At 36.1% G+C, this 25955-nt stretch overlaps 1 protein-coding gene across 1 annotated transcript in view; it reads left to right on the forward strand.

Annotated features, from left to right (window-relative positions):
* The first annotated feature begins 2008 nt into the window (after positions 1-2008).
* Positions 2009-25955, forward strand: part of STK17A (serine/threonine kinase 17a) — an 80456-nt gene continuing 56509 nt past the window's right edge. The window contains exons 1-2 of the mRNA XM_053714547.1: positions 2009-2174; positions 2899-3108. Coding sequence (XP_053570522.1) covers positions 2900-3108 — 209 coding nt within the window. The 5' untranslated portion in view covers positions 2009-2174; position 2899. The remainder of the gene's footprint in view (positions 2175-2898; positions 3109-25955) is intronic.

The raw sequence follows: 25955 nt of genomic DNA on the forward strand, positions 1-25955 counted from the left end.
GTATATATACCCACACTCACACATGCACACACACAACACAACACAACACAGAAAAGCTGACACTCTCTTGCAAGCACACAGCTAGATTAAAAGCAAAATGCAAGACCTAGTTACAGCATTTAGCCAAATCAGTAGTGGACCTAATCAACAGAGGGCCCTGGTGCAAAGTTTTTTGGGCACCCCATAGGTAACTCAGTAGTACGCAATAGTAATAATATACATGCTGTTCTGTATAATGATTTTGAGGATAGATATACCTGCAAACTGCACTAATAAAAGGCTCTCCTGCATTAGGATTGTACACATTGTGCACACTCCTTATTGTATACACAGGCTTGGGCCCTGGTGTCACTGCACCTGCTGCGCCAATGGTAGTTCCTCATGAGCCAAATGGTGATAGGCCCTGGGTAAATAACCTACAGCCACACAATGCATGCCTTAAACCAACTGAGATACAAACAAGGGTGACACAGACCTTTAGTAATTTCCCTAGACACATACAAAACACAGAAATTGACTGTACTCTCAAACAGGAACTGGTACACAACCTATTACCCTGGAAAACTCACAGCCCTGGGTGCTCACCAGCACTCACAGACAGTTGCACTGCTATTAGTGACTCAGGCAGTTACCTCCTGGCTAGCCCGGGGTGCAAAGTCCATAGAAAAAAACCCTACAAAACAAAAATATTAACACAACTCATAGAAAATCTGGCACACTTTTCCAAGCACACAGCTAAATTAAAAGCAAAATGGAAGAGTTAGGTTTAATCTAGCTGTGCACTTACAAAAGTGTGCCTGACATTTCACCAGGAGCAAAATTCTAGGTGGAGCATGCACCTACCATACCCCCCCTCCAGTCGCCCATGGCCATACCCACGTGAACCTGAAGCCGATCTGTCAGCTACAATGCCTTGCAAAAGTATTCACCCCCTTGGCATTTTTCGTGTTTTGTTGCCTCACAACCTGGAATTAACATGGATTGTTTGAGGATTTGCATCATTTAATTTACAGAACATGCCCACAACTTTGAAGATGTTTTTTTTTTTTTTTATTGTGAAGCAAACAACAAATAGGACAAAATAACAGAAAAAGTTAATGTGCATAACTATTCACCCCCCTAAAGTCAATACAATCAATTAAGAGGTGGAGAAGAGGGTAGGAAGCAGCGGTCTGATGACAGCTGCTTGATAAATTCTGACTGCAGGTTCTCTTGTGAGACCCTGCAGTCGTAGGGGGTGAACTGCTTGGTAAATTGAGCCCTTATGGGACTTTAAAAATACTGGACATTTAACTGTCCAGCATTTTTGTATAGATTTTACTGAACAGTCTGCTAAAATACTGGACTTCCTGTGCACCTCCTCCATGACCAAATCAGTCCTCAGATCAGACCACTACTCCTTGCTCTCCAGCCCATGTGTAAACCCCAAGCCCTTTCAGATCTCAGATAAGACCTACTAATTTACTCATGTTAAATGTCTGATAAGGAAAAACCCCACAGCTCTTCTAGTGTAGTTGCTCATGTGTCACTCTCTACATGAAAATGTTGGTTTATAAAGGACAGGAGGCACTGAGGCAGTAGAATGCATTTAGACAAAATAATACATTGAAATGTGTTATTTTAGATTAATCAAATAATAAAGATATTGCAAAATCCCATTTGGTTTGTTTTGTAATCTGCAACATTTCTCAAAATGAATGTGTAGTAGCCATAAATTACAAATTCGTTCATAACTTTTTTTTACTTATACCTGTAATACCTAAAATTTGTATTTATTTTTCTCCATAATATCGTTAACATAAGTGCGGTTTATCGCCCCCTTACGCATTGAATTAATATAACATGTTAAACTTTAAAGGCGTCTTTCTCAATTGATTGACAACCTCCCAAAAACCTAAGGCCGCCTATTTTCACATCCTATTTGACTTCTGAATGTGAAAGGGGCGGACCTCCCTCTGAGTGGGCGTGGTCGCTTTGAAGTGCGAGTTGGGAACCTAGCTGCTTCTACTTCCTCTCAGTTGGCTCAGTGCTGTCGTCGGGTTAATGCGTGTCAGGGGATTTTGATAGTGATTTTGTGGAAATCTAACGCTCAGTCGTCAAGAGCACAGGATAACTATACGGTATTTCTCAGACGCCGTGCAGAAGACCGAGGGAAAGTGGACTCTCAAACGCTGGTGAGTGTAATAGAGCTCGGTTATTTACAGAGACCGTCGGTGTGATGCTACCTGTGAGCGTAGCCAGCCTTGTATCACGCAAAAGCCAAGGTGAACGGGATCTAACCTGTGTAAAATGTGCCCATGTATTGCCTGTAATTCTAGGAAAAGCTGCCTGTGCGAATGAGCCTATTTACATTTAATCTTTAGGATGATTTATATTTTTGTGTGTATATTACAAAACCTGAAAATGTGACCTTGTTCTATAGCTAAAAATTCATTCAAAAGTGTATGTGTGTATATATATATATATATATATATATATATTAATCAATTTGAAATGTGTATTTTGTTATATACTGCAAGGCTTTCAGAACAGCTTGGTTGTGATCCACAGAGGACAAGTGAGCCCCAAGGGAAAACTGTCATTTTGTGTTAACCTAGAAGCATGAGTTATGTTGTTGCAGGGGGCTGCTGTTAAACATTTTATAGCCAAATAATAGATTTATGATTGTGTAACTGTATATATTATTCAATAGCAGATCATGCAATATATAAAAAAAAATGCTAATTCTTAGTTTCCTTTTCAAAAGCTAATTGATACCTTGTACTGGTAATCAGGATTTGCATATCCCTTTGCATTGAACAGATATTCTTCTACAAGTCTGCAAAATGGAACCACCCCTATCTCAAACTCCTAGTATGAAAGATTGCTTATTGACCCATTTTTTACTTTTGATCATAGGATGTTAGCTGTGATTAGGATGATCCCGGAGGAGAGTTATGGATTACCAGATAAGAGATGCAGGACACCGCGAACGGCCAGGAGGCCGCAAAATCAAGAGGAGGAGATGGTACAAGACAGGCCAGGTCTTTTAGGTGAACCTAGGACTCCTATCCAGACTCAGCCATTCACTTCCAGATACACCATATCACCAGGACATGAACTGGGCAGGTAATGTCAAACGCATATCATTTGTGTAAAGTGTGTATAATAAGTGTTGACAGTTAATAAAGGAGATTTGGTAGATGGGGTCAAAGGCATTCTAATTCACCACTTTGTAAATAATGGTATCCAGGATACAAAATGACTTGCAAATACGCTATACTAGATCACTGATAACATTTGAGCTGACTGCAGTGCAACTCTCTGCATGGTTCTCTACTGACTTGACCCCTATAAATGTTACTGTGCATATCATGCCTATGTTTACAGCGCTACAGAATCTGTTGGTACTCTACAAATAACTGATTATAATAATAGTTTAAAAAAATTGTTTGTTCTGTTTTACTGCATGGATTTGTTTGGCATTGAAATCTTAGATCAAATAATATAAAATGCATATGAATGTCACATTAGACTCTACTCCTGAAAGAACAGGTTCAGGTTTCTTTGTTGCATCTAACGGGGGGGACATTTTGAAGTGCATTACTTATTATTTCTGTTTTTTATTCTTGTGTGTTTTGTCTGCAAGTATAGTAGTTAGAATTTGGCTTATCAGCCAGTGAGCAATATGTCCTTGGGGCCCGGTTATATACAGATATGTATGCCCTGTTAGCTTCAAAATGAAAATAAACAGTGTTATTTAATCTGTTGTTGACAGTTTGTATAAAGGAAAAAATTAAGATATAATAGTGAAACTGTGTTAAACATAATGAATAGCATGGAGAACCGGAAAATCAATTTTTCTTTCATTTCAAACTTTATTTAAAAGACAAAAAATAGACAAGTATCAGATGCCCCTGTATGTCATCTATATTTTTATATATATTTAAAGCAGGATTAACCTAAATATTTAGTGTACTACATTTTTATGAGCATGGGCTATGACTAAGCTTACATTCCTCTGTTATAAATCCCATGTATTCAGTCTATTTTTGTATGATGCTATATGCAGTGCTGGTTATGTTTATATAAAGCACAATAAATGTATAAAATATGATTCTTTGATTTATGATATGCAAATTGTTAAAGGGACATAAAACTTTCTTTCATTATAACATTAGGTCATACAATTTTAAAAAACTTTTCCAGTTTAATTCTATTATCTAATTTACTTTGTTCTTTTTGTATCCTTTGTCAAAGTATACCTAGGTAGGTTCAGAAGCAGCAATGCACTACTGGGAGTTAGCTGCTGATTGGTAGCTGCGCTAATTTGCCTCTTGCTATTGGCTCACCAGATGTGTTCAGCTATCTCCCAGTAATGAGAATGTCACAACAATAATAGAAGTAAATTGGAACGTTGTTTAAAATTTGTATTCTCTATCTGAATCATGAAAGGAAAAAAAATGCCCCTTTAATTCAGATTTTTGGAAGTCTAAATTTATACTTATCTGCTAAATATATAGAAAATATTTGAAATAATCCGAGCTTGGGTTCTGATCTTCCTCAAATGTTGCCCACATTTGTATTTCCTGCTAGTGACAAATGCATCAGTTCCTCTTTTTATTATTTTTTTTCTTCTTCTCAGAAATGCATGAGAAAGTAAACTATATTTCAGCTAGTCTGAGGTTCTGTCCAGTCTCTTAATTGGTCAGTTGTGCGATATGTTGTTTTTAAGGGTAATTGTCATTAATGGACAGGAAATTACCATCACTTCTCTAAATCAGATTGTAAAGAAGAAAAACAACATTAACACTTTTTTGTTGTTCTCTTAGTTTGTCATTTAATGTCTAGCAGGAGGCTGTTAGTGACTGAAAAGGCTAAGCGATGTCAATTAATGGGGGTCATGGTCAGTTAACAATATAAAGTCTGTTAATCTTTTCACTGGCTTCATATACATAAACCTATTACTGATAAAATGAACGTGGTAAACATGCTTAATATGTGTAACTCTCACCAGCCATGGAGGAAGTATAAAGACATTATTTGCAAACATTTCCTGTCATCATGGTGTGAAAAAATCGCTATAGTTCACCAGTTGTGGGAAAAAGTTACCGATCCACTTAACGCTAAATATGGGGGTGCTCTGGTATTAGCCATTTCCAGTCCTGCCTATTTACAGTTATTTGTGACATTAAAATGATTAAACAAAAGTTTTTTCAACAGATGCATTTTGCAAGTATATTTTATTCTTAGGTGCATTGGCTCCATAGGGACAACCTCCTCTGCATTACTGATAGAGAGAGGAATCGCCCTCTACAAACCTGCCACAAAAGACATTATGCTTATGCAATATAAATGCTTAAAGGGACACTGAACCCACATTTTTCTTTTGTGATTCAGATAGAGCATGACATTTTAAGCAACTTTCTAATTTACTCCTATTGTCAATTTTTCTTCATTCTCTTGCTATCTTTATTTGAAAAGGAATGCATCTAAGCTTTTTTTTTTGTTTTTGTTCAGAACTCTGGAGAGCACTTTTTTTTATTGGTGGATGAATTTATCCACCATTCAGCAAGAACAACCCAGGTTGTACACCAAAAATGGTCTGGCATCTAAACTTACATTCTTGCATTCCAAATAAAGATACCAAGAGAATGAAGAAAATGTGATAATAGGAGTAAATTAGAAAGTTGCTTAAAATGCCATGCTCTATCTGAATCACAAAAGAAACAAAAAAATGGGTTCAGTGTCCCTTTAAGCATTTATATTGCATAAGCATAATGTCTTTTGTGGCAGGTTTGTAGAGGATGATTCCTCTATCAATAATGCAGAGGAGGTTGTCCCTATGGAGCCAATGCACCTAAGAATAAAATATACTTGCAAAATGCATCTGTTGAAAGCTTTTGTTTAAAGGGACAGTCAACACTTCTGTTTAACATTATTTGATATTGAAAAATAAAAACCGAAGATCCGCCTGCACTATACCCCTTCTGCCTTTCCGCCTTGCTATAGTGCAGGCGGATCTTCGGTTTCTATTTTTCAATATCAAATAATGTTAACGGAAGTGTTGACTGTCCCTTTAATCATTTTAATGTCACAAATAACTGTAAATAGGCAGGACTGGAAATTGCTCTATCTGAATCACGAAAGAAAAAATTGGGTTCTGTGTCCCTTTTTAAATATTTTTTATACACAATTAACTTATGTCAGCCCACAAAATGCATTATCCTCTCTAACCTATGTACCCTTATTAAAAAAAATTCTGTATAGAAATAAGTATTTAATCATTTACAAATTATTCTGAAGTGTTTTTTTTTTTTATTTATGTAATTTTTTTTTTTTTTTTTAATACTAGGTCCGTTTTTCATATTGTCAACAGATTGTACTTAGCGCTGCTGTTTGGTATGAATCCTAGTGACACTTATACAACTGCTTATTTGGTGAAATGTTAACAAAACATTCCAGATTTAGGATTAGTTATCAAAATGGCCTTGGATTGTGTGAAATCAGTGATGGTTTACATGGTTTGGTTTGTGGAGCACAGTGACATCCTTTCTTCAAGCTAACTTTTCACCATGGGTGTTCATTATTTTTATTTTATTATTTTAGTCATTTGTGTTGGGGCTTAAAGGGATAGTAAAGTCAGATGGAACATGCAATTTTTTTTAAAATGATCAAATTTACTTTTATTATCTAATTTACTTTGTTCTCTTGATATCCTTTTGTTGAGAACTCAGGAGCAACAAGTGCACTACTGGGAGCTAGCTGCTGATTGATGGTTGCACATATATTCCTCTTGTCACTGGTTCACCAAATCTGTTCAACTAACCCCAGTAGTGTATTGATGTTTAAAATTGCATCCTCTATCTGCGCTATAAAATAAACCATTTTGGGTTTCATATCGCTTTTAAAGAGACACTGAACCCAAATTTTTTTTCTTTTGTGATTCAGATAGAGTATGCAACTTTCTAATTGACTCCTATCATCAAATTGTCTTCATTCTCTTGGTATCTTTATTTGAAATGCAAGAATGTAAGTTTAGATGCCGGCCCATTTTTGGTGAACAAACTGGGTTTTTCTTGCTGATTGGTGGATAAATTCACCCACCAATAATCAAGTGCTTTCCATGGTTCTGAACCAAAATAATAGCTTTTCAAATAAAGAAAGCAAGAGAACGAAGAAAAATTGATAACAGGTGTAAATTAGAAAGTTGCTTAAAATTGCATGTACTATCTGAATCACAAAAGAAAAAAAATTGAGTTCAGTGTCCCTAAGTATAAAAAAAAATTGTATGTTTATATCAGACGTTTTTAAAGATGTTTAAAAAAAAATATAGCTATTCAGTGCTAAATATTTCTTTAACAAGGTCATGCAGTGTAAGTGATGTGCGTATTTGCATTCCTAAGCTTTATTGTGACCGTGTTGGGTTTATTGCAGGCAAGAGTGGTAAATGCCACAATGGTTGCAAGCATCAGAATGAGATTGGTGCTTTTTATATTATTATATTTTTGTGTATACGAAGTTTAACTTGTCATATGTCTTAAAGCATGTACCACTCTCTCTAGAATGTAACTTTACTGTATCTTGGCACTAGTCAGTTTTTGTTGGCAAAAGGTGTATAGACGTAAATTAACATTTTAGCAACAATCTATTCTGAGCTGGCAAGACGTGTGTACACAGATGTTTTATTAAACTGTGACTAGTAAAATGATCTGGAACAAAGGTGGCAAAAATGTAGCTAACCTTAAAATGACATACAACAATTTTGAGATTGTAATATATTTTAACTCTATCAATAAAAATGACGTTTATCAATTCCCATGAGTTTATTTTAAAGTAAGGGGGCTCTCATGTTGTACCCTAGGGTTTTACTGCCTGTTATAATCTTACTAATGTCAGTTAGTATCAATTTTAATTGAGCTGATAAAGTAACTGTCATAACATACAGTATTTCTATATTCTGCACATCCATCTTTGCACACATTAATCACTCATCTTTCCACTGTCAGCAGCAGAAGAGCATTTAGATGGGAAACTTAGGTTTCAACATGGTGGAGCCCATTACATAATAGAAACTAAAGTTTTTTTTGTTTTTTTTTTAACATTTCTTTATTTAATCAACTAAGATAATTTTAAAAAATAGACTTTGTTTTGAATACATCATTATACTGAGCATTTATTTGGTATTTAAAGGGACAGTCTACTCCAGAATTTGTTTAAAAAGATAGATATTCCCTTTTTATTACCCATTTAACAGTTTTGCATAACCAACATTGTTATATAAATATGCTTTTTACTTCTGTGATTACCTTGTATCTAAGCCTCTGCAGACAGCCCACTTATCTGTTTTATTGACAGACATGCATTTTAGCCAGTCAGTGCTGACTCTTAACATTCATCTCACTCCCGTTATTATTTATCTAAATGGTACACATGAACTAGCGCTGTCTAACTGTGCAAAACTGTCAAAATGCACTGAGATAAGAGGCGGCCTACAATGTCATAGAAATTAACATATGGGCCTTACTGGGTTTAGCTTTCAACAAAGAATACCAAGACAACAAAGCAAATTTGATGATAAAAGTAAATTGGAAAGATGCTTAAAATGACGTGCATTGTCTGACTCATGAAAGTTTTTAATTTTGCCTCGACTGTCACTTAAATATCACTGTAAATATTTCCTATCTTAACATTTTGCCAATGGTGCTGAATTAATTTTATTAATGCAGACTTTTAATTAGTATTACTATTTTTATTATCATTTTATTTGTGTAGCACTTGGTTTGTTTTTCTCTCTAAGCAGAAAAACACGTTAGAATACTTATACCAGTTTTTGGTATACATTGTTATCTAATTTCCAAAGTCTTAAAACGTGTTTTGTATTAAGGAAAATAAAAAAAAATGCTTTATATAATAAAGTGAAGTATCCATTATCTGACCGCTGAAGTGTGACTTGGTTTAGGTTTTAATATTGTGTGAAAATCATTGAGAGTTGAGGAAGAAATAGTAAACTAGATGGTAGTGCTGTAGATTCAGATCATGGTGATTAAATATCTTGCTGCAGAGCCAGTGAACAGAGTTTCTAACAATTCTATTTATTCCCCCTAAAAACATTATAAAGTAGTGTCTGGCGTATAGCTTACCACTTCCTGTATGGGTGGCTCATACATTGCAAATGCATTTTTCAGTCTCCATTCACAGCGCAACACAGAGTACCAGACTACCATTAAAAGAAATGCATTTTCAAGTACAGTAAACGGTTTACAACATTTTAATGCTTGAATGCATCACTTTCTTAATAATTTAAAGCACCACCAAACACAGAAGAATAGCATAATCGATAAATGCATAATAAAGAGACAATGCAAAAGGACTTAGTTTGAATTTCAAATGAATAATAGATTTCTTAATGACAAATTTTAAACTGTTCTATTCCCCCCCCCCACACTGCATCATGTGACAGCCATAAACCAATCACAAAATGCATATGCGTATATTCCAGTGTATATTTTTTTCCATTAAAGGGACAGTATAAACCAATTTTCATATGACTGCATGTAATAGACACTACTATTAAGAATTATATACACAGATACTGATATAAAAATCCAGTATAAAACTGTTTAAAAACTTACTCTGTTTAAAAGGCTACTGGAACACCCACTGCAAGTGGGAAATAGCAGACACTCGCCCCTCCCCCTTCATTTGCATATGAAAAGATCCTTTACACAAACGGAAGCAAGCTGGGGGTAGATATACGTCGGTATTCTCCTAAAACTTTGGGGCTTGGTTAGGAATCTGAAAATCGGAGCAATGTTATTTAAAAATAAACAAAACTATACATTTTTTTTTTTAAAACAAACTGTATGGGCTATATAAATAGATCATCTGCAAAACATTTATGCAAAGAAAAAAAACGAATGTATAATGTCCCTTTAAAGGATTACTTTCTGTTATAATTTTTAAGCTAAACAACTAACATATTGAAGTTAATAAACATTAATTAAAACCTACTGACCTATATTTTCTCCAAAACTAAGTTTCATAACGTTCTCAAAGTTATATCTTTTATTCGCCGATGATGTCACATTATCCTGCCCACTATTTTCAGCACTGCATGTTCAAAATACTTAAACCAATAACTTTGTGTTTAAAGCGCCATTTTGAAACCTAGGTATTGTAAACGGATTGGTACAGAGCAAAGGATACCCACGGAGTGGGTGTGGAAAACAATTACATTTGCAGACAAGATTTCTGATATACGGTAGAGAGATGTTAATGAAATGCTATTGATAAAAAGCGTATTTGGGGTAGTTAGTTAGTAACAGGCATAGAAAATATTTACTTACAGTGGCCCTTTAATTAAAATTGTATCATTGTTCTATTATAATACAAGCTTTTTAAATGGATACTAAAGTCGAAATTAAACTTTCATGATTCAGATAGAACATGCAATTTTAAACAACTTTCCAATTTACTCAAAATGTGCAGCCTTTTTATATTGAGTCACCATTTCCTTCTGAGCATGTGCAAGAATTCATAGACTATCCGTATATCTATTTGTGATTGGCTGATGGCTGGAAATAGACATAACTAATATTTGTCATAAAAAAAATCTACTACTCACTTGAAGTTCAGACTAAGTGCTTTTGCATTGTCTTTTTATTATGCATTTGTTTATTATGCAAATCAACTGTATTTACTGGTCCTTTGAACCGCTGTATCTGTGCTTCCATTGAAAATTGCTAAAACAAAGTATTTATGTGCAATTATATCATACATTTTTTTTTTTAAAGAACTAGTGGATGTTTTTTGTTTTTTTTTAAATGATGTGGCTGCGTTAGCATATTATACAATAAATAAACATACTGTCCAAACACTAGTTATAATTATACAATGCCTCGTGAGAATATTTAAATGCTCTATATTAAGTGTTGTGTCGGAATCGCTGGTTTATATACTTTTCTATCCCTTGGAATTATAATGGTGAGGTTTCATCTATAAATCACTTAAATTGCTTTTTACAAAGTCTAGCTAGAGAAAGCGGGGTATTGGTATGTGAGGTATGTGTGAGAAAAGATTAGTGTAAATTATTACAAAGACTGTAAAACTGTAGTGCGCTTCCTCTAAGCAGAAAGCAAGGATCTGTCTGCCCAACGGGTAATAAACAAGCTGTCAGGACCTTCTGAGCACAGCTGATTTATCCCTTTCCCTAGCAGGGAGCTGTCATTGATCACATGGGCTTTAGTATGTGCCTGGGGAGCAGTCTGATCAATTGCAGCTCATTGAACACATGCTTTTTTACCATCACACCAAGCCTTTGATCATTTGGTATAAGGGATTTAAAGGGACAGTTTACCCAAAGAAATTCTATCCTTTAATTTGTTCCCAGTGATCCATTTTACCTGCTGGTTACGAATAGCTCCATAGCCTTTATATTGGCATTTGAAATAGCTAGTTTAGCCTATAGTATCCCTACCTATACTGAAAGTTTCTATACCTAGGTATAGGCTATTGAGAAACTATCTAAATACAGCCAGCAGAAGTAATTATACTCACAGTGGGAGAAGGAGGAGATAAAGCTCTAAAATGTTAATTTTCAATTGTTCTTTCTAAGTATTGTACAGAGACTAATTTACACTGTCCTTTTAAAGGGACAGTCTAGTCAAAAAGAAACTTGCATGATTCAGATAGGGCGTGCAATTTTAAACAACTTTCTAATTTACTTTTATATTCAAATTTGCTTTGTTCTGTTAATATTATTAGTTGAAAGCTAAACCTAGGTAGGCTCTTATGCTTTTAATTTCCAAGCCCATGAAGGCTGCCTCTTTATCTCAGTGCATTTTGACAGTTTTTCACAGCTGAACAGCGCTAGTTCATGTTTGCCATATAACATTGTGCTCACATTGTGGAATTATTTATGAGTTAGCACTGATAAGGTAAAATACAAATAGCAAATTAGGTCATAGAAGTTAATTGGAATGTTGTTTAAAATTGTATTCTCTATCTGAATCATGAAAGAATGAATTTGTTTCATGTCCCTTTTAAGAGAGAGAAGGGAGAGATGATAATTATTGGAACAAAATCTCCAGGTCTGCTATGACTTTCCACATGTGCACATGCTTTTTTATATATATATATATATATATATATATATACACACTTCTTAATATGCATCATTTAACCATCTTATGGGGAAATATGTACATTTTTTTTATGTATAACTTCAGCATATCCTTCTCTTTTTTTTTTTTTTTTTTCTATTATTAAAATAGACATTTTTAAAATGTATTGAGAAGTCTGTCTGTGAGAATAAAGTACCAGGGTGCTCAATCGGAGCAAAACCAGTAAGCCAGAGGTTTACAAATCTGTGTGGTATTTGTATATAGATATATAGAGAATAACCCAAAAAAGTTAGGAGCCAGTGGTAACATTCTAGGAGCCAGTGGCTCTGCAGTAAGTGAATATAAACCAGTGCTCGCCCGATTTAAAATGCAAAGAAAGGGGCGACAGCGCTGAAACCTCCCTATTTTTTCCATGTATATAGCTTGATTTATGAGTTTTTGGTTGTGTATTAGTTTTTTTTAAAGGGCCACTAAATGCAGTAGAATTGCATAGTCAACACATGCACAATAAAAAGAGAATAATTTAGCACCTACTCTGAATTTCAAATATGCACTTAAGCAGTTGAAAAAAAATTTCGGACAAATTTATTTTTCTCCCGTTTTCCGACCCCCTGTGCCATGTGACAGACATCAGCCAATCACAGTCTAGTATACGTATACCCTGTGAGCTTGTGCACATGCTCAGTAGGATCTTGTTCCTCAGAAAGTGTGAATATAAAAAGACTGTGCAAAATTTGATAATGGAAGTAAATTCGAAAGTGTCTTAAAACTGCTGCTCTATCTAAATCATAAGTTTATTTTTACTTGAGTGTCTCTTTTTAAAGAGACTGGGAGGGTCTGTCTGAGTCTTTCAAGCATTATATAACTTTTTGATAGGATTATTACATTTGATATATTTTAGATTGGTGATCTTTTCAGAATCTCCTGGTCACATTTGCATTTTTTTTTAATTCAGCTGAGGGAATCTGTAACTATAGTGCGACTGTGCACATTTTTGCAATACTTTTTATTATAATCAGCTTGTTGATAATGGCCACTAAATTTATGATGTATACATGTGCATTGAGTTTGATAAAATGAGCCATGTTGGGCTAGAAACAAATACTTACTTTTTTACAAACCTTCAGCATTACTATTATTTTTTTCTATTTTATAATTTAGAGGAGTATCTATGAATTTGGATGGCCAAAAGTTTGTGGCTCCAAGATTTTGAACGAATTTGACGAGCCTTGCTTTAATGTGTTTATATATGCAACCAATAGTGCAATAACTCCCTGTAAAGGAGTTAAACACATAAGCTAAAGAGTGCACTAGAGCAGCAATGGATTATTGGGACCTATCTGAACACATCTGGTGAGCCAGTGACAAGAGGCATGCATGCTTAGCCACCAATCAGCAGCTCCCAGTAGTGCATTGCTGCTCCTGGGGCTACCTAGTTATGCTTTTCACAGGAAAGATACTAAGGTGTCGATTTATCAAGCTGCGGCAGACAGGGGCACACATACATACCCCCTGTCTGCCGCAGCTCGCCTCTTGTGTAACGCTGCCTCCTGCTCGCGCACAGCCAATCACGCACGGACAGGAGCTGTCAATTTCCCTGGTCGGAAGAGACAGTGGAGCTTGAAATTCGCCACCTAAAAGGTTGCGCAGAGGTTAGGGAAGCAGCGGTCTTCATAAATACGGACTCTTGTAAGAACCTAGTCGTAGGGGCTCAAAGGCTGCCGAAAGACTTTGATAAATCGACCCCTATGAGAACAGAGTAAATCTGATATCAGAAGGAAATTGAAAAGTCTCTTAAAATTGCCTACTCTATCTCTCATCTATTTCCTTTTTTTACTTTTCTGTGCCTTTTAATGTTTCTTTAAACGCTATAGATGACTTTTATTACTACACAAAAGGGATCACCCCTACCCCCATGTCTTGGGGTACAGAGCTGTCTTATTGCTGATTACTTATTATTTTTTTACATCTAAACCTCGGCATGCAACTGAAGGAAACAGGTTGGTCTGGAATATTTGCATAATCTGAAACAAATGCAAAGTGCTGGCCACGTTTTTCTTTTTTTCTTTTTTCTGTGCATTTGACACATCAAAGCTATTTTTAGATAAACACTGGGCTGTTTAATGCAAACCGCTTTAAAATGTATTCTCTAACTGCTGCTATTATGAGTAACGCACAAAACATTCTGTGATAGTTTTTAGACCATTTTTATGGGTTACCTTCAGTATTATTATTTTATTTTGTCATAGGTATGTGCAGCAGTCTGTATTGGTTATAGCCACCTCCTAGGGGAGCAATCAGATCATAAAGCATTACAATAAACTTTATTTAGCCTTTTGTCATTTTTCCAATAACAATGTGTTGCTAGTCATTATAGTGATCAGGGGCGTGCACCTGCTTTTACTAAACCATTCGGTTGGTAGCAGTAAAGTACAGCTAACTTTTCGGGTGGAAATTACATTTTGCAGCATTCTTTTAAAGAAATATAACCAGAAATTCTATGTATGCCTTCTGTTTGGAAAACTAAAATACAATGCCTTAAAGGGCATGAAAACCATGGTTTTTATTCTTTGATAGATCATACAATTTGAAACAACTTTCCAATTATCTAATTAGTCTGTCTCATGGTATTCTTTGTTCAAGAGCAGTGCTGTGCTACTGGGAGTTAGCTGAAAGCCAATGACAGGAGACATGTGTGTGCAGCCACCAATCAGCAGCTTGTGAGCCTACATAGGTATACTTTTCAACAAAGTATACAAAGAGAATAATACAAATTTATTTTCTTTGTATACTTTCTTTGGAATGCTGTTTAAAATAGTATGCTCTGAATTATAAAAGAAAACAATTGGGTTTCATAGCCTCTGTATCTCTCTCTTGGATGTGTGTGTGAGTGTATATATGTGTGTATATATATATATATATATATATATATATATATATATATATATATATATGTATGTGTATATATGTATGTATGTATGTAAGCAAAAAGAGTCAGTTGCACTCTCACAAACAGTTCTCCAAGGGCCAGGGTGCTAGAGTAGTTGAAATGTAGCAAAACAGGAAACAGCACTCTCTGGACTTAAGTAAACAACAAGTAGTTTATTCAGTAACGTTTCGGGGAATGCTCCCCTTCATCAGACCAACAACATACAAGTGAGACAAACATTTAAGCATACACAAACCCCTCCCCCTAGTGCAAAAACCGCCAAAAATGGTTGCCATAGCAACCAAGCAACCAGTTCAAAGTAAATACATTTACCAATGCAACAATGACATCAAAGAAACCAGATCATTATGGTTAATTAGCATCAGGTCAATTAGCAAATCAACACATCATCCTACCACATAATACACCTGCTGTATATTAGTACTTCTAATACCCCAGTGGCAGTGTGTCCTTTTAAAGAGACATATCACAATATTATTAGCTAAGTACAGGAACACAAGAATGTGTGGAAAAAAGGGGTTGAAAAAACGTTTAGTTAAACCTCGGCACCTCAGCATATTGAAATGCAATTCACGTAATGCACTTATAGTGAATGCCTAACTCATAATACCCGTACTACATAGTCAAGGGTCATGTGTACCATAAATGCTATAGACGCAAATAGCAGCAAACACGTTATACAGATACCTCCAACGATGTGACCGTATTACATGCACAAAGTGTAGCACGACCTATGTAATCACCCTGTTCAGCATCGGACCAACCTCGCGCTGAATCTAGCATAGCTACTAGCGGAACAACAAGGGATATGCGCATGCGTGGAGACCCGGCACAGTCCAGCCCCCAATGCTCCAGCTAGGTACCCAATAGGATAGAAAGGACAAGCCCCCACACCGGACAAACAAAGTTAATAAAATGGCATGGTAAGAGGGCCCCAAGTTACTACTAAGGGAAGGAAGGGTCCGGGTCATGAACGTAATAAATGCAGCAGGATATGCAGTAGAAGATAGTACAACACCCCTAATACCCAGATATCAGGAGTCACCCACTTAGGTCTAGTAACCCAGCTAGTTCAGTCTGACATACACGATGAGAAGGGTATATGCGTCTGTCATTTCTAACCTGTCAGCACCGGTCTTGCGGTCAAGACACCTATTGTCCGTGCATAGGCAATTTTACAGGGTCACAAAAAGGATGTCTATAAGTGTGCGCATGCGTGTAAGCCATGGCCAGTCAATTATTACTGTGTAAGGCAAGGTCCCTGATAGGCCGTCTGGGACAAGCCCCTATCCCTGTGTGAGTGACAGTTTTGCTCTGAGATAGGGGGGCAGGGGTCCAAAGTCAAAAGATATGTCGGTCACAGTATGTTTCAGGCTGATGCTGTGATTACAGGTTTGCTAGAGCCCGGTGGCCCAGAATTATAAGGATCGCTATAAAGGAAAAGAGACCCCTAAACTAATGTGAATAAATACATAGTACAGGCAGGTCCCATCCCCCTAGATACAGAAAATACTAGTGCTAACAGGGTTCCGTAGTGCACGGTTAGTAGCACCAGCACTCAGTGATGTGTCAACACTGCGGTGTGCATCAAAAGTAACATCCACTAATATACATAACAGCAACAACCTAAATAAGGGTACACCCATTGGGCACCCCTCCTGGAGGATAAATATGGGCAGAGCCTACAGCCAATCAGCAACCAGACTTCATGAACCCACTGTGGATAAAAGAATGCAAACATAGTATCAGATACTGTACAAACTAAATTAATCCCCTTAGAAAGATACAACCAGATACATTAGAAGCGTACACAGCTTAGTTCATAAAAAACAGTGCCAGTCTATCCCCATGTTCAAACCTCTGGGGTGTATAGTGTCCAGTTTGAAAATCCACTCGGCCTCCTTCTGTAAGAGACGGGTGTCCCTGTCACCTCCCCTAGGCATTGGGGGTACATGATCGATGAGTTTAAATCTCAGGTCCGCCACAGAGTGACCCTTCTCCATAAAATGTCTGGCCACCGGTTGGTCACTCTTGCCTTTCTCAATTGCCGTCCGGATAGCACTCCTGTGATTAGCCATCCTTTTCTTAATGTCATCTGACGTCTTACCTATATAGAATAGGCCACAGTTGCAATTCAACATGTACACCACAAATTTTGTGGTACACGTAAGGAAATGCTTGATCTTGTAGCTCGTGTTATTGTGTGGATGTTTGAATTGCTTGCATTGCAGCATGGCGTTACACGTTACACAACTCGGGCACTTGTAGGAGCCCCTTTTGGTGTTTGTCTTGACCTTGCTGTAGCTCTCAGTTGGATCAGTGTTCATTAAGATGTCTTTTAGGTTTCTTCCCCTCTTATATCCAATTCTGGGTGGTCCATAGTCGTGGTATGGTAATGATGGGTCAGTCTGGACAATATCCCATTTCTCTTTTAAAGTAACTCCTAGTGTTCTCGTGCTAGGGGTGTATGCAGTGACAAAATTCATCCTCTTCTGTTGGTCTCTTTTTGGCATTTTCATGCTCAACTGGGCCCTTGCTTCCTTTATAGTGTTACCATTGTATCCTCTGCTGTAAAACCGTGATTCCATTTCTTTCAGTTGTACCTCACGGTTTTCCTCTGATGTGTTATTGCGGATGACTCTCAGCAGCTGTGCCTTAGGGATGGCTTTTATGAGTGATCTTGGATCTTGGATGGACCAACCAAGGAGCAATAAACGAAGAGCGGGGATATCGTAGAAACAGATTTATTTGAATAAAATCACTGTTTTTAAACTTATGTTTTAACAGTGATTTTATTCAAATAAATCTGTTTCTACGATATCCCCGCTCTTCGTTTATTGCTCCTTGGTTGGTCCGGCCACCTGTCTCTCCAACTAGGAGCTCACAGTGATTGGTTGTTATACGGACAATCTGTTTCACTTGACGCTCCCACTATCTGCAGCTGTGGATTGGTCTCTGGAGTTCCGGTATCTTATCCCCATTGGTCTGTCTGGCGGGCGACTAAGGTTCCGTCCTGCACAGTGAGGCATACGTTTATGCCATAATCCTTGTGAGTACCCTGACATCAGTTTGTGTTATCCCCTGTACCTCTGATGTTTTACAACGATACTGTCCCATAAGGCGCCTCTCTTTTCTCTGCTTCTACAGATTTATACAACCACTTCCCTCTAAGAGTGCTGCCGTATATATTGGTTGCTGGACGACCCAGGAACTTTGCCCACCCCGAAACTGTGTTTAAGCCGCGTCTCGGCTACCAGCTGTGCGCACCTCCATAGGATTTTTTCCAAATATTTGAATTGAAGTGTAGTGTAGCTAAAAAGGGGAATGTTGTTCTATAAATCTTTTAGTGAATATAGACTAGTGTCTGCCTGTAAAATAGGCACTTGGGATATGGCTGGGCATTATTTGGGAAGGAATTTGCATTATATATAAATTACTGCTGTATATGCTTATTGATAGAGCTACCAGTTTTGTTGTTCTCTGGAAAAGTGTGTAGGTGCAACTCAAGGTTGTAAACGAATTGCAAATCATAATGATGAATGTAATTACAGACCTGTTTTGGAGGAATGCTGTGTTGATTATGTACATATTATAATTTTTATATTGAATTTTGCAACACCAAATTAAACACTGCTAACTTGGAAAAAAATAAATAAATATATATATGTATGTATATATATATATATATATATGCTGGACGACCCAGGAACTTTGCCCACCCCGAAACAGAGGATACCAAGAGAATGCAGCAAATTAGATAAGAAAATTTGAAAGTATTTTTTTTTTTTTTTAAATTGTATGATCTATCTGAATTATAAAAGAAAAGAATGGGTTTCATGTCCCTTTAAGGTATATATATATATATATATATATATATATATTACACACACATATATATATATATATATATATATATATATATATATGTGTAATATATATATATATATATATGTGTAATATATATATATATATATATATATATATATATATATATATATGTGTGTGTAATATATATATATATATATATATATATATATATATATATATATATACCTTAAAGGGACATGAAACCCATTCTTTTCTTTTATAATTCAGATAGATCATACAATTTAAAAAAAAAAAAAAAAATACTTTCAAATTTTCTTATCTAATTTGCTGCATTCTCTTGGTATCCTCTGTTGAAGGAGCAGTAATGCACTACTGAGAGCAAATGACAAGAGGCATATGTGCAGCCACAACTCGGTAGCTTCTGAGCCTACCTAGGTATACTTTTCAACAAAACATACAGAGAGAGCGAAAGAAATTACATAATAGAAATACATTGGAAAGTTGTTTAAAATGTTATGCTTTATCTGAATCCTGGAATGTCCCTTTTGAGTGCTGAGCAATTTCCCATCCGTGTGCTCTGTTGTAGATTTTTTACGTGATTCTCACAGTTAAAGGGACAGTCAACTAAATAATTTTTATTGTTTTAAAAGATAGATCCCTTTTATTACCTGTTCCCCAGTTCTGCATAACCACCATTGTTATATTAATATACGTTTTACCTCTGTGATTATCTTGTATCTAAGCAGGCAGACATTTAGAAGTTAAAATGTTATAAAGCATATTAATGTTGGTTGTGCAAAGCTGGGGAATGGGTAGTAAAGGTGTTATCTATGGTTTTTAAAGAATAACCATTTTAGTGTAGACTGTCCCTTTAAGAAATTAAAGGGTTTTGTACTTAACCCCCATCCAGCTCCCCTCTAATCCCAGGTTTCTATTTCAGAATAGAGCACTTTTACATGCATGATAACAATTTGTTTACCTTTTTTTTTTTTTTTTTTTTTAAAGTGTAAAAGCGTTTATTAGCCTGCTGCATTTTTCTACATCCATGGAAAGAATCTATACTAGCTTGAACCAGTAGACGAGGCTTCTTCCCCCATAGCCTCAGCTAGTTCCTTGCACAACACTTCACTCAAACCAAGCACCTAGCTATTTTAATGCTGAATAAATACAGCTCCATGATTGTAAACTCCCTTAAACAGTGCTCTTTTTTTTTTTTACATCTGCTCATTACAGATGACCTTTTTCTTCTCCATTTTATAGAGCTGCATAATATTTTGGTGCTTTTTATGAGGAAATCGTGTAATTTTTTTGTTATATAGGTTTGTAGTGTGGCCCTAGCAACCATATAGCATCTGACTCTTTCCCAGTAAGCTTGTAGCCACACAGGAATCCTGACTGCGTTAATCAGTGTTTGTATATCCACTTGCATAGAAGTAGGTCACTATACAATGGCACCAAGTCTACTAAAGCTTTTTATGCTTGTGCATGACTTCATGCACCAGAAATGTGCAGCACAAAAGAATGTTTACATTTGGCTACTATTTCCACCATCTATTTTTGTATTTATCTGTATAAGCAAAAACATTTTTTAAAGTCATAGGCTTTTGTTCTCAGCAAAACTTGTCTCCTTTTTATGCAGTGGGCCATGATGTAACCCTGTATAAATTTTATTTTAAATGGTGTGTTTTTACTTATGCTTGATGCATTGAGTTCTATATTTAACTCTTCGCTTTTGTTTTGTTTCCAAACACCACCAAATGGCCAGAACAAGGCCCACAAAAGAGGATAAAAATAGTACAAACCGGTTGCTTTGTATTCATAGCACTTTCTTTTCCCTTAGAAAGAAATCAAATTAACAAACAGGATAACGGGATACACAGGTTCTTTTGGGAAGCGAAGTATAAACTAGAAATGTTGCATTTTACAAACAAAGAACGGCAAGTATTGCCCACTGATCAAAAATATATCCCTTTTTTTAAAGCAGGGGTCGACAAATCTTTTTCAAATTTAAGAGAATCTAAGAATATATATTTTGTATATAGATATATATGGAGAATACCACAAAAATGTAGGTGCCAGGGGTCAAATTCTAAGAGCCAGTGTCTCACTGGCTACTGGGTTTGTTGATCCCTGCATTAAAGGGGATGTAAATACTTCTTAATACAGAAAAATATATACATAGTAAAAGAACTTTGCATTGTACAGATTCAAAATCCTTTATCCAAACTGCTTGGGACCGGAAAAGGTTTGGAGTATTTGCATCTGTAAAAAAGGACAGCTTGGAGAGGGGAACGGACCAAGTGTAAACAGTATCTTATGTCATTTAGGCAATATTTACATGTCATAATACAGCTTACACACAAACCCAAAGGTAGTTTATCATTTTTAATACATTTTGTATACATATTACCCTCAGAATACAGTACTGTAATCAGAAAGGTAATTGTTCTTTTAAATAAATATAGACTATTATTTGCATATTCAAAAATAACAAAGGCACCGGCAGAGAAGATTGTGACTTACATGTGGGAAAAATAGTAATTTCTGATATATATATATATATATATATATATATATATATATATATATATATATATATATATATATATATATATATATATATATATATATATATATATATATATATATATATATATATATATATATATATATATTTTGTACCTATACATTCATTATTTATTTTGCCCTCTTTTCCTGTAATTTTAAAGTGAATGCAAATTGTGATGAACCAGTGCCCGGTTTTTAAAAATCTTATTAAAAACAGGGGCACTTTCATTCATCAAACTTTACATTTCACTGGTTTTGTTAAAATATCTTTTCTTCTTGAAAGCCACTCCAGCGCTTCCCCCGCCCGCGGCAAGCCTCTTCCTATGTCAGAAATGAAGATCCTGACTTTCCTCCAATTACGGCGTTGCTTTAGGCAATGATTCCGCCAGGGGGAAGCCGTGATTGGTGGATGCCGGAATCGTCATTGCTGACGTATGAAGAGGCTTGCGACTGGCTGGAGCGGCTTTCAAGAAGAAAAGGTAAGTATTTTAACAAAACCAGTGAAATGTAAAGTTTGATGAATGAAAGTGCCCCTGTTTTTAATAGAATTTTTAAAAACCGGGCACTCCTTACGCAAACTTTACTTTCACTTTAAGTCTGAATATTGTGGATTTTCCAGTCCTGAAAACTGAAAGTGCACTTGGTTGGCACCACAAGCCTAACTCTGCCACAGATCTCTCCCTAATTTGAGGTTTCTTATCTAAAGCCAAACTGGACATTTTGTTGTGACAGTGACAAGTCCACATTGGTTCCTCCAAATAAGGAAAGTGGTTGGTGGCATTTGACCATTGAAAAACAATTGTAGCAAACAAGGTATTCATCTGGTCTAATAACATTCAGAGTCTGCTGATATGTTAATCTGTCGGAAGACTGCAGGAAAATGTTACAATTCTGTGTTTGCAATCCTCTTTAATGTCTTATATTAAATGAAAATTAAGTTATCTTTTAGACAGTTTTTTGTTGTTGCCAGTATCAACAAGGGGTACCAAGTGGTTATAGTTTGTATCTTATGTAAATGTTATTGGTCTTGTTCCATTGCTTGATGTTTATACAGTAGGCTCACAAGCGGAGTGATATTGTGGAAAGGGAATAACTCTTAGACTGATAGTCTATCTGTAATGATTAGTTCCCATGTGCTGACATTTTTAAAGTTAAACATACTTAGAAGTGTATTATCTTGTTTATACTGCATGTGGTAAGGGTCCCTCTCATAAATGGGGCATCTGTTACATAAAGCATTTGATGTTGCAGACATTTTAAGATATAGTCTGAGATCATAGCATAACTGCCAGAGGTTGCAGTTGAAAGGAAACAGAAAACCCCTTTTTCATTATACATTGAGAGAGAGATGCACCACTCTCCCTCGGTTTAGATTATATGTACAATAAATGTTTACTACAATACATTAAAAGCATTACAACAGACTATAGAACGCTTACTTCAAAACCTTTTCAGTAGCTATTTGAACCCAATAAATTGCTCCTCACTAACTCCCCAACAGGCCTGGTTTTCAGGATTACCGTGGGTGAGAGCAGTTTAATAACCATGTTACTTATCAGCTGATTTTCACCTGTGCTCTAGTTTGGATAGCCTCAAATCTGGCCTGTTATGGAGACCTGAGGGCAGGTTTGAAAACCAGTGATCTAGGCTGGATGCTGGCAGTGGGCCCCAGCTAGTGCCAAAATTGTGGACGGTGTTCTGTGATGTTTGTCGACTGCGGCAGTAAGTGCATGCATGCACAAGTGTATTTGCAAGTTTACATAGTTGTGGGAAGCCTGATGTCCCCAGCTAGTGCCAAAATTGTGGACTGTGTTCTAGAATGTTTGCCGACTGCGGCAGTGAGCGCATGCGTGTAAAGGGTATTTTCAAGTTGGTTGTAGGCGTGGCCATAGGTTGGAAAACGTAACGCGGTAGGGAAACATAACGGAACACCGGCAAATAGCACCTGCTTGGATGTAAAGCGTACAACTGAAAATTTTTATGATGAATTAAGGTTAGATTTTTATAGTCTGTGCAGCAACGATTTTAAAATCTTAAAGGGACAGTCTACACAAAAAATTTTAAAAAGATAATGCCATTACTACCCATTCCCCAGCTTTGCACAACCAACATTGTTAGATTTAATATACTTTATAACATTTATACCTCTAAATTTCTGCCTGTTTCAAAGGCTCTATTGACCGCCTCTTAATCACATGCTTTTCTATTTGCATTTCACAACAGGAGACTGATAGTTCATGTGGGCCATATAGATAACCATGTTCACGCTCGAAGTTATTTAAAGGGACATAATACTCATATGCGAAATCACTTGAAATTGATGCAGTATAACTGTAAAAAGCTGTCAGGAAAATATCACCTGAGCATCTTTATGTAAAAAAGGAAGATATTTTACCTCACAATCTCCTCAGCTCAGCAGAGTAAGTTCTGTGTAAAAAGTTATACTCAGCTGCTCCCAGCTGCAGGTAAAAAAAAATAAAAAATGAAGAAATGAACAGCAGCCAATCAGCATCAGCAGTGCTGAGGTCATGAACTTTTACTGTGATCTCATGAGATTTGACTTGACTCATGAGATTTCATTGTAAACTTCCTTTACCTGATTGGTGAAATAAGATGAGTGCACGATGCTCATCCCTTCAGATGTCCCAGGACAATGGGAGGTGGCTACTGAGGAACTTTTGAGGTAAAATATCTTTCTTTTTTACATAGAGATGTTCAGGAGATATTTTCTAGTCAGCTTTTTACAGCTATGCTGCATCACTTTCAAGTGTTTAAATATTTGGGTATTATGGCCCTTTAAGTTAGCACAACACAGTACTAAATGCAACTCAATAGATTTTAAATAGTCACAGTCATGTGATCAGGGGGCTGTCAGAAGATACTTAGATACAAGGTAGTCACAGAGGTAAAAAGTTTATTAATATAACAGTGTTGGTTGTGCAAAACTGGGGAATGGGTAATAAAGGGATTATCTATCTTTATAAAACAATAACAATTCTATTGTAGACTGTCCCTTTAACTCTTACAATCCCTTTAATTTGTCATGTCAATTACCCTGAAGAATCCAAGCTCCCTTCTTGAGATGAAGCAGTGCTTGCAAACACAAGCTTTTACTGCAGCATAGAATGTATGATTGATTTATTTGTAGGCTTCACATGACTTCCCCCAAGTGATGATGTATTAAACGTGCTCTTTTAAATGCAACATTGTTTATAGTTCAGCACCATAACGTTAATGGATCTGGAAACCCTGAGTCAGTTTTGGCAAATTGATGTGAATGACTACTGGAAAGTTATAGTAAACGGTTTGATTTTCAGTCTAGACTAATGTGGTGTGTATTTTTGCATGCATTTACTTATCATTCTGACATCTTTTCTTCACTCTTTTTTGGTTTAAAGGGACCTAAAACAAAAGCATGTGAATGTATTTCAGTTTTGAGTAGAAGCATTTATGCAATGCGCATCTATTGGCTTACAGTAGAGGCTATTAGTGTTTCAGTGATAGCTTTTACTGTGCACAGTGCATATGCTTGCACACCCTCATTCAGAGATAGCAGTGACCTGTATTTATCATGTATGATGCAGATTGATTAATCAATGACACCGTATTCCTATTCTCTGAGATGGTGTGGTGTTTGTATGCAGTTACTTGAAACATATACACATATGCTTTTGGTGCAAAAATGCTACTATTAAAGTGAAAGTAAAGTTTACTCTGTTGCTAACCGTAATTTAATTTTAGATGTAAAATCAATAGGACTTTCATTCATGAAATTGTTGTTACTTGGATTAAAATCAAGTTTTACCTTTTAATAAAGTCGTTTTTTGCCGTCGCTAAAAAACGACCTGTTTTTTTTCACTTATTTTCTTCCTGATGACTTTTTTATGTGGGCTAATTGAAATTCTGGCCGTTAGTCGGCCGTGAAGTAACGTCATCGCCCTATTCTTTCATCTGTGCATGCGTTACACATACTATCTTTTCTTTTGGTTTCAATGTGCGTGGCTGATACACGCATGCGCAGAACATTTTTCCCTCAGTGAGCAAACGTCATCTGTGCTCTTTGAATACGGATAGCGGAGGTCAGAAATTATGCTGCTTCTCTCTTTCGGAAATCGCATAGTAATGAATGAATACAATATTGTTATTCATTCATTACTATGTTTTGTGAAGAAGATAAGACGCATGCGCTCTGGAGACAGGTTGTAGTGACAATCGCATGCGCATTGCGGTTAGAATCTTTGAATCGCGCATGCGCAATAGTAACGGTGCTTGGGTATGCGCATCTCTGATACGTATGGAGCGGGTGGGACCGCTCTATATGTAAGGAGCAGAACGGAACAATAATAATGTAATCAAAATATTAACTAAATCAATCATTTTATTTAAAAAAAAAAAATATAGCGGTTTGGTAATTAGACATAAAGACAATGCAGTAGTGTGTTCTAAAGGTAGAAAATTTACTTTCACTTTAAAAACTGAACTACATTTGTGTATGTGAATTGTGA

This window comes from Bombina bombina, chromosome 5 (assembly GCF_027579735.1).
Source record: "Bombina bombina isolate aBomBom1 chromosome 5, aBomBom1.pri, whole genome shotgun sequence".
Lineage (NCBI taxonomy): Eukaryota > Metazoa > Chordata > Amphibia > Anura > Bombinatoridae > Bombina > Bombina bombina.